Source organism: Odocoileus virginianus, chromosome X (genome assembly GCF_023699985.2).
Source record: "Odocoileus virginianus isolate 20LAN1187 ecotype Illinois chromosome X, Ovbor_1.2, whole genome shotgun sequence".
NCBI classification, from domain to species: Eukaryota; Metazoa; Chordata; class Mammalia; order Artiodactyla; family Cervidae; genus Odocoileus; species Odocoileus virginianus.
In genome coordinates, this window is record NC_069708.1 from 27,880,658 (window position 1) to 27,891,207 (window position 10,550).

The window sequence follows — 10,550 nt, forward strand, 5'->3', positions numbered from 1 at the left end:
CCAGCCTCTTCCAAACTATCCTCCTTGCTGCTGCCAGACTAAAATCCAACCACCTCTTTTGCTTGGAATCATTCAGTGACAACACCCCCTCCCCTCCACACACTCACACACACACCACTTTAGGATAACATCTGAATTCCTAGGTAGGGTACACAATGCCATCCGCATGTTCTGTTATCTTTCACCAAAACCCTATACATGCTGCCCTTTAGTCACATTAAACTATATGTCATACTCCCAACACAGTACGCCTTTTCACACTCCCACAGCCTTATGTACACTGTTCACTGGCAGACAAGCCCTCCCCTCAGTCCACTTCATAAACACCTACTCAAGGGAATTCCCTGGCAGTCCAGTGGTTAGGACTCTGAGCTTTCCCTGCAGAGGCCCCAGGTTAATCCCTCATGAGGCACACTCAAGTCAAGCACATGCTTTTCCATGCTTCTGCAGCACTCAACACTTACCTCTACCCTGGGACAAATCACACTGTTTCCTGCTGACCTGCTTGTCTCCACCACTAAATGATGAGTTCCTTGAGAGCAAGGACTATGTTTTATTCATGTTTGTATCCTCAGCACCCAGCACAGGGTCTAGCATTTTATAGGAGCTCCTCATATGCTTGTTGAGTAAATGGATGAATGACTAGTTCTTGGTCTGAGCAGCTCTAACCTCTGTTCCCTTACAAGTACCTATGACATATACACAGTCCTTTACCCACTCTCTCCTACTGTCTACTCCTCTTCCAAAAGTACCAAACATCCCAGCCAAAATTTCTATTCTCCAGGCAGTCACAGGAGTCTGGGACTGGTCCAACTAGAAGGAGTGGAACAGAAGACAATGGTCTCAGTGTTGGCCTTGACACCAATGCCAGTGTTGAGATCAGAGTCCACCCCCAAATCCCAGAGATAAGTGTTGCTACCTACTTATTTACAAACTAACCTTTAGTGTAGCAAATCTCAAGTTTGTTCCCTGAAGTGTGATTAGACTTGATGGCTACTTACACCATCCTACTCAAACCCCAAGCCAATAAGAAGCACATACAGGCACAGCGGATACTTTTGTGCTGACAGAACAAACAAAAGACACTTATCTGAAGTTCTTCACACTGAAAGTCCGGCTCCATATCACCTCTAGCAAGCAAAGAACAAAACATAGATTCTTTTTCTAGTTTCTTTTAATAATAATTTTTTAAAAGCTGGTTAAGCAACTACAGATACAATTAAAAAGTAAACAAATGAAAAAAAAAAGATAAGAAACGGCAAAGAAACATCCTGGACTCCACAATAAATACAGAGCTCTATCTGTGTTCCCCCACCAACATCTCATGGGGAGCCTAGCTCAGTGTGGTCAGGAGTACACTCCATTATTGTGCAGGGAGACCAGACAGCATTCAGGTGTGATGATGTCAAATTGAATGCACACAGGCACTGCTGAGATCCAAATCTACAGTTCTGGCCCTAGACTTGAGTGAGGGTTGGTCACTCTTAACCTCTTCCAGGCTGTGCCGCATCCCATAGCCGAAGTAGATAGCAAATCCTAGTGGGAAAAGGTAGCTGTGAGGTAGAGAAATAGTGGTCTGCAAAGGCTTAATATGGCTCCTACTTGAGACCAAGACAGAAAGGAGGTAGGATAGGACCCAAGAGGCCTACTCTTGCCAAGAATACCTACCAATCAGCATCCAGACCCCAAATCGGGCCCAGGTGCCAGCTGTCATCTGCATCATAAGGTAAATATTCACAAAGATGCTCATTAGTGGAAGAAAAGGCAAAGCAGGTACCTGGGAAGAAAGCAAAATCTTCTTTGTACAGACCACAAGGTAAGATAGAAGAGATCCCTAACCTTTTTTAGCCAGGAAAGGGAGGGTCTGACTCCTACTCATGCTGTGTGTTTCAGTGCCTGTTCATGTAGTGTACCTCATATGGGACTCAAGAATATGCAGAGTCTGGGGAAATGGAACAGGAAAGAAGTAAGCATCAGATAAGATGTTTTGGCCTAGGTATCTCCTATATCCTTCCCTTCTTGTCCAGTGAAAAGAATATGTGAGGCTGCGAGGTATCTAGAACCTATTCTTCCAACATGGGTTAGTCATGGGGAAAAAAAGAGGTCATTTACCTTAAAGTGAAGTTCAGCAGAGCTCTGTGGCTGTCTCCAGATGACTCCAGTGATCCCAGTAATGAGCAACAGGAGCAGCACAACCACTGCAATCCACACTGGGTCTCCAGAAAGCAGTGGAACGGACCACTGGGCCAGTACTAGGCAAAGGACACTCAGCAGCAGAGCTTCAAGAGTCAAGTTGAAAAGCATCAAAACCAGTTCTTGAGAGCAACATGTTAAAACATTAGACACCCCATTCCAAGGAGAGCCACCCTCTCTCCAGTTCACATCATGCTGACTCAAGAGAAAAATTCCAGTGCTCACCAAGCAGTGAGGAACAAACATAGACAACTTGACCAGAGAGTGGAGTGGGGATGGAGTTGAGTGGACAAAATAGTCCCTGTAGGGTCAGTTTCTCTGTTTCAGGGATCTTCTCCTCCTGCAACTCCACTTCATCTTCCTCATTCCTCATCTCCCGGTCAGGCTGATACCTGAGGCAAGAGGAAGATGGGAGTATTAAGAACAACCCTCAACCATCTTCTCCCAGGCAGGTTAACCTTCTTCATCACCACTAAGGGTAGTCACATTTTTTGGCAGGGAAGGATGGCCATACTCCTCGAGGAGAGTCAGGATGATAAAGGCAGAGAGGGGGGAAGAGAAGCAGATCCCCATCACTCCTCATCTAAGAATTAAAACCCAAACGACAGTATGCAGAGGAAAGGAGCCTCACCTGAGGATGAGAACACAAATAGCCACCAGGGAATAAGCAAGCAGGGTCCCAATTGACATGAGGTCCACCAGATCAGTGAGTTCAAAGAGGAATGCCATGAATGCTGAAATTGATAGGAAGAAAACATGAGCGAAGGCAAGAGCAAAGTAAAGGGAGTTGGTGAAATAACAAGGGGAATGGCAAAGAGTTTTCACCTGCAATAATACCAGAGACCACAGTGGCCACGATGGGAGTGTGTGTGCTGGTGTGGATCCGGGCAAGGTCACGAAACAGGAGGCCATCCTCTGCCATTGCATAGATCACTCGAGGCATGGGGAACATAGAGCCCAAGAGGCTGGAGAGAAGAATGCCCAGAGCGGTGTTAACTGGGTATCTCTTTCCTCCAAAATGTGAGCTTAAGGAGCCTCCACTTTCTGCTCACAGGCCTTTTAAGGGCTTTTTAAGGGCCTTTTAGGGCTTCCCAGGTGGTGCTAGTGGTAAAGAACCCACCTGTCAATGTAGGAGACGCAAGTTCGATCCCTGGGTTGGGAAGACACCCTACAGGAGGGCATGGCAACCCACTCCAGCATTCTTACCTGGGACATCTCATGGACAAAGGAGCCTGGCAGGCTACAGTCCATAGGGTCACAGAGAGTCGGACACGACTGAAGTAAATTCGCATGCAGGCAGGCATGCAAGGGCCTTTTTAGGGGCAGTCTCTGGTATGGAACACTATCAGCTGAGATTCTGGCAGCAGAGGAGAACAAACATTTGACACTGACCTGGTAGAAAGAGCACAGAGGGATCCAATGGCTACAACATAGCGGGCCGGGGCCCACCCAGTATAGAGAAAGGCCTCAGGCAAGGGACTCTTGGGTTGAAGCTGGTAGTAAGGCATCATGAGCGTGAGCGCCGAAGAGATCCCAAAATAGGCCAAAAAACAGACGAAGAGTGAAATCACAATGCCTGTGGGGATGGAACGCTGAGGATTCTGGGCCTCTTCCCCTGCAGGAAGGGGCACAAGGTCTGAATCAGAGAAGCAGGCTTGGTTCTCTACCCTTCCCCCAACCCGCAACACCACCTGAGCACAACAAGGTACACAAGCCCCGATGGAATGGAATGACTATTACCAGTGGTCGCAATACAGTCAAAACCAACAAATGCGTAGAAACAGGTCGCTGCTCCGCGGAGAATCCCCTCGAAGCCAAAAGGCACAAACCCCCCAGAGCCCAGAGGGCCCAAGCTAAAGTGAAAGAAGCGACAGAAAAGGTAAGGGAATGTTCAGCCAACTGTTCTTCTTCTCTGAAGCCCAGCTACTCAGCTGGGTCTTCGAGGCCTAGGTTCCCATCCCCACCCCCCACCCCCACCAGAATCCTTCAGTGCAGATCCCCTGCTCTCCACCATGCTCCCAGCTCTGTATCTCCTCTCCTTACCTAGAAGTGTCATTGAGTCCAGCCATGGCCAGTTTGTAGTCCTCTTCTGTGAGCTTCCAATTGTGCAGATCTCCCTTAACGAAGCCAGAGATGATGACAAAACCAAGAACTAAAAGATTCACCACCGTGAACACCTTGGTAACTAGGGCTGACTCACTAGCCCCCAGAGCCAGCAATCCTGTGGGAAAGAGGCATTCAGGACTTTAAGAAAGGCCTCAGTCCCAGCTCTGCTTCCCTGCCTCTAGATGCAGACCTATCCTCCCCAGCTTCTCTTCTTTCTCACATCTACCACCTCCACAAGCTCCCAAGCCTAGTCCCCACTAGCCCCACCCCTGTCACTGTCCCTGTCCCTTGCCTCACCGGTGAGCAACAACACAAGGCCCAGTGCAAAAAAGTCTGGATATTCTGCAAGGACATGGGGAACGTGCAGTGAGATGCTCCCCTGCAGAGTCTGAGAGATGTGGTTCCCAATCAGGTTGTCAAAAGCTGAGCTCCAGGCCCGGGCCACACTGGCTGTACCTAATGGAGCAGAGGGAGAAATACGGGGTCAAGTTTCCTCTCTCATCTCCTTTTCTCCCTCTCCCAGACCAGTATCATAAGAACCCTGCTATTGTCACCTATTCTTACCTTTTAAGAACCAAAACCAGCCAATTAAGGAAGCCAGGACAGAGGTAAGTAGAACGAACAATTTCTCCACACCTTCAACCCACCCAGCCCCCCAGCAAATACACGCATTTATGAATATTTAATTCCTGTGAATGATGAATATCTCGCTTCACCATTCCACCCAGATTTCCTGACTCCAAGCCCCTTCACTGGCTGCGTAAGTGCCCCCCCTGCCCCACCATCTCACCGATGACATAGGAGAGGATGAGGTTCCAGCCAGTGGTGAAGGCCCAGAGTTCACCCACAGTGACATAGCTGTAGAGATATGCAGAACCAGAACGGGGAACCCGAGCACCAAACTCCGCGTAGCACAGCCCAGCCAACATAGAAGATAGGGCGGCCACCAAAAAGCAGATCACAATGGATGGTCCTGCTTTATCTTTGGCCACCTCACCAGCCAAGACATACACGCCTGCACCCAAAGTGCTGCCCACACCTAGGGCCACTAAATCCAGAGTGCTCAGGCATCTGGCAAGGCGAGTCTCAGCCATGCCTGGCTCCAGCGTACGTCTGCGTACCAGCTTTTGACCAAATCTGCAAAGCGCCTGCCACAGCATTCTAGCTGGAATTGAAGAGGATGCTAGGAAGGATCTGGTGAAAAACAAGACAAAAGACCTTCAATAGGGCTCATTATTCCTAAACTCTAAGAGTGAATTACAATACCCACCCACCAAGTAAAAGAACTGTGGGGGGAGGGGAGGAGGATGTCGAGGGGACAAAGGCAAGTTACTCTTCCTCTAACCTCAGTTTCTTCATTTGCAAGTAGGAATAACAATACCTCACAGGTTTGTGGAAGGATAATTTCAGAAAAGGCACATGAAACTCTCCATCCCTCAGTAGTCTGGCACCTTATAGGTTCTCAATCAATGTCAGTCTCTTCTTTCTTTGGCGGGGAAACTATAAAGCTTATCCTAGACCCCAACCCAGGAGCGAGGGAAGCTCATTTGCCTCCGTCCCCTGGCCTGTGGCTCTTTGGGAATTAAACAGAACTCAAACCAGGAGGAGCCAGCAACTCTGGGGAGAACCTCCTTCTAGCACCCAATATCCACATTCCTTTCCGGGGCTCACCTCCAGGGCTTCAAATAAGCATAGTTCCTAGATCACCCGGAGAGAGGGGAGACCAATCTCGGCCACAGATCAAAAGTGAGCACCGACTCAGGTCCATCCCTCCTCTCCAAGCCCACACTGTAACTGGCACTGCCGTCGCCCAGGGGAGTAAGCAAATGTTCCCCCACTTCCTCCCGCCCCGCAAGGCTGACCAGCAAGCATCAACAGTGAGGCGGGGCTTCGACATCTGAAGATTAGGAGATACCCACCCCCCGCGAGAGGGGCCCCTGAGCAGCCCGAAATTGCTAGCACCCGAGAGGAGGGGTTCCGCCTTATGCCCCCCCGACTCAGCTCCCAGTTTCTTATGCTCTCATCTAGAAAAGGTCTGGGGCTGAGATGCAAATGGGAGCCTTGGCTCCCAGGACTGGGGTCTCGCCTGCAACAGGTCACGGCCGTGTTAATGCAACTGCATGCCATGGTTGCCAGAGAATCCTAGGTATACCCAGACCCTCGCTAGTCCCCTCCGACACACGTGTCGGCCTTCAAGGCTTACCCGGGAGCTGTTGCAAGCCCAGGGCGCGGAAAATCTCGGTTGGGGTTCCGCGAGGCTGAGTTCAGCCTAATTGGGTTGGGGATGCCGAGTTAGGTTGCTCAGGCTTCAAAGCTGCTGCTTGGGGTCGTTGCGCGCCAAGCGCCCCTTATATACACCGAGAGGCGGAGCCGCTAACGTCATGGAATCCCACCCCCAATCCTCTTTGCTACACACCACACACACACACACACACACACACACACACACACACACACACACACACACCACACACACACACACACCACACACACACACACCCCTCTCTCTCTCTTTCCCGCTTTGCAAAAGGGATTGCGTGGGGCCTGACATTGCTTTCCACTTGCAAAAGCAAGACCGGTGTGGCAGGGTGCGAGAAAGGGGGGAGGGCAGCCTTTTCCTATTCTTCGCTAGGCATCAGAGCTGGACAATAAGAGGCTTCCTGGCCTCAGACCCCCAGGGGATTTTCTACCTTTGTGCTTTGATAGTCAGAATCGGTGATTGACAGGAGTGGGGGAGGGGTGAGAGTTGTAGGGGAAAACAGCACAGAGGGGTCTCCAACTCAACTCTCTCCTTCCCAAGCTTTCTTTTCTACATGAGGTTACCTGAAATTAACTGAAATTAACGTGAAATTCTACGTGAGCTTTCACCCCTGAAATCTTTCCCAAGGACCCTACCAGATTGTGGATAGCCAGCTGACTCCAACCCCTCAGTTCTCACCCTCAACTCTGGTGTTTTCCTAATTCAGTCAGCAGGAGAATGGAAGATGATTTCAACAATTAATCCCATCTAGATGTATAGGCCCCAGTCTCTCCATAGTGTACCTCCAGCTACCCATAAATATTAAACTAAATATTAACTATGAAATTATGACAATATTGAAATATTAAAGGAGGGGGCTTATTTAATTCCATTTTACTGATGAGTAAACTGAGGCTCAGAGGCATAACTTGCCTGACATAATACCATAATCATTTGTTGACCACCTTACTGATAAAACCTGGCATATTGGACTTTAATACCTGCCTCTGTAGGTGCCATGGTGGTTTGTGGTGGTTTAGTCATAAGTCGTGTTGGACTCTTGCAACCCCATGGACTACAGCCTGCCAGGCTCCTCTGTCCATTGGATTCCCCACACAAGAATACTGGAGTGGGTTGCCATTTCCCATTTCCCACACAAGAAAAGGAGGGGTGTAAGCAAGCAAAGCCAAACCAGGAGAAGCACTAGCGTGGAGACAAACCCTTTTAGGCTAGGAGTTTCTAGAAAACAGAAGAGAAACAGAAGAATCAAAGAAGGATCACACCCTAATCCCATTCAGCCTAATCAGTTCTTAGTCAGAAAGAAGCAACCAGCTTTGTTAGGTGTGGTTCTCTTCCACACACATCTCAGGGATTAAGGAAGGACCTACATATCCTTGTTTCCTTTAAGTAATCCATTCTGAATAGATTACCAGTGAATCTATCTAAAATATAAATCCATTTTGAAGTAACTGGTAGTTTCAGCTAGCTACAGCTACTGGCTTTAAGTACCCATTGAGGACTATGTGTATAGCAGTTAGCATACACAAAGCAAAGGAAAAAGAAAATAAAATCCTTACCCTCCTAGTCTTAAAAATCTAATTAGGGAAAGAAAACATACACAATAGAATTGAAACTGTATTATTAATACCTAGTGGTTAGGAGGGCAGTCTTTGGAATTAGACCTATGTTAAATTTCCAGCTCAGACACTTGGTCTTGAGCAAATTATCTAACATCCCTGAGCCTCAGTTTTTGGATACACGTTTCAAGGGGGCTTCCCAGGTGGCTCAGTGGTAAAGAATCCACTTACAGAGCAGGAGTCAGGGGTTCAATCCCTGGGTCAGAAAGATCCCCTGGAGGAGGAAATGGCAACCCACCCTAGTGTGGTTGCCTAGGAAATCCCATGAACAGAGGAGCCTAGCGGGCCACAGTCCATGGGTTTGCAAAGAGTTGGACATGATTTAGCAACTAAGTAGCAGCGGCAAGGAGAAGAAGGGGATGACAGAGGGTGAGATGGCTGGATGGCATCACCGACTCAATGGGCATGAGTTTGAGTAAACTCCGGGAGCTGGTGATGGACAGGGAGGCCTGGCGTGCTGCGATTCGTGGGGTCGCAAAGGGTCGGACACGACTGAGCGACTGAACTGAACTGAACTGAGCAGCGGCATACACGTTTCACAGGGTTGTTGCGATGCTTAGATGTGATTATGAAGTCAATTCTTCCTGCCTGGCACATAGAAAGTATTCAACAAAAACTTAATACACATTCAGAATAATACATTTGTGTGTCTGATAACTATTTGGTTGCTTAGATTAGGTGATTGATTCAATTATGAGACTGACAAATTGCTATTGTAAATAATTCAGGGAAAGAAGTCATTGGTACAGACTGGTATATATTAATATAAAGAAGGCCTTTTTGTTTGTAAGGGATTGAGGCATGAAGTAAAGTCAGGAGCCCCTGTAGAGACCAGTCTAGCATGTGCAGATTAACAGTGGATTTAATAGACCTTCAATTGAAGGTGGCCCCCCAGGTGGCTCAGGCGGTAAAGAATCCGCCTGCAGTGCAGGAGACCTGGGTTCGATCCCTGAGTCAGGAAAATCTCCTGGAGAAGGAAATAGCAACCCACTCCAGTATTCTTGCCTGGAGAATTCCATGGACAGAGGAGCCTGGAAGCTACAGTCCATGGGGTGGCAAAGAGTCAGACATGACTGAGTGATTACAGTTTCACTTTCACTTTATTCAATACAAACTTGATCAATTAATTGAAGCATCAGGAAGTGCTCTCCAGTTCTAGCATTTCAAGATTTTATGCAGCTCTTCTCATTCACTTACTTATCCCTTTCATGAGTGTGTAAGTTCAATCATATTTCCTTCCTCAGCTTTTATTTTTCCAGAAGTTCCATGATATCCTCCATCATTATGGACTTTCTCCAACTTCATTATCTCTTTCTTGTGGTATAATTGCCAGGGGTAAAACAATGAATTTTGTGTTTTTATTATAAAACAATTTAGTACTAATGAAAACTGTCCCCCAAACCACCGAGTATTATCATATAATTTTGCCTATTTTTTCATGATCAAATATTTTTCAAATTACTTCTAATACTCAAAATTATCATTGCTAGTGGTTGTATAATATTCCATAGTACTGATACACTATTTTTTATTTAACCATTTAAACTTTTATTCAGGTTGTTTCCAGTTTTCCTTCATTCTAAGAAATACTTTCATTAATACGATGTCTATATTTAGTTGAATTACTTTCTTAGGTTTCATTCCCAGGATTGGGATTATTAATAATCAATATCAAAGATAAGAAACATATTTATTTATTTTTTTATTTTTTAAGAAACATATTTATAAACTTTGATACGTGTTACAGTGCTTTCCAAAGGATTTTTATCAATTTACAGTGCTATTAGCCATGTTAGAGTAAACCAACCTTATCACACTCTCAACAGCATGTCTACAATTTAAATAAGTCATTTGCTAATAAAAGTAGAAAGAAGTACATTCTGTTTAGAATTAATATTTCTTTTAGAAATTGCTTATTCATATCTTTTCTTTTCCTCAAACTTAGTTATTTGGGTCCTCATGCTTTCCTTATAAATTAGAATGTATTTAATATATAGATATTAAACTTTCTTCTATAATATTTGATTCAAATATTTTCCAATGTTTCTTGCTTTTATTTACAAAGTTTAAGTTTTTTAAACTTTTTATTGAGGTATGATATACACAGAGAAATGTGCACACTGATATCATAAGTGTACAGCTCAATGAATGTTCAGAAAATGAACACACTCATGTAACAGCACCTACATCAAGAAACAAAACATTATCAGTACCCCAGAAATCCCTTTCATGCTTCCTTCTAGTAACTACTTTCCCTTCTGACAAGGGCAACCTCTGTCCCAACTTCTAACAGCCTAGATTTTTTTTGTTTTTGTTCTTTATATAAATGGAAGCATATAGTGTGTACTATTTTGATAATTAATTTTGTGAATTCA

General features: G+C 46.0%; 1 protein-coding gene across 1 annotated transcript; it reads right to left on the reverse strand.

Moving 5' to 3' along the window:
- Window positions 1-1,200: 1,200 nt before the first annotated feature.
- SLC7A3 (solute carrier family 7 member 3) lies at window positions 1,201-6,606 on the reverse strand. Its single transcript, XM_020882966.2, has 12 exons — window positions 6,503-6,606; window positions 5,090-5,493; window positions 4,597-4,755; window positions 4,237-4,414; window positions 3,934-4,046; window positions 3,586-3,808; window positions 3,019-3,158; window positions 2,825-2,927; window positions 2,419-2,585; window positions 2,113-2,279; window positions 1,669-1,777; window positions 1,201-1,536 (listed from the first exon to the last, which is right to left on the reverse strand). The coding sequence occupies exons 2-12, from the start codon at window positions 5,457-5,459 to the stop codon at window positions 1,406-1,408; spliced, it is 1,860 nt and encodes a 619-aa protein (XP_020738625.1). The 5' UTR covers window positions 5,460-5,493; window positions 6,503-6,606; the 3' UTR covers window positions 1,201-1,405.
- Window positions 6,607-10,550: the final 3,944 nt, after the last annotated feature.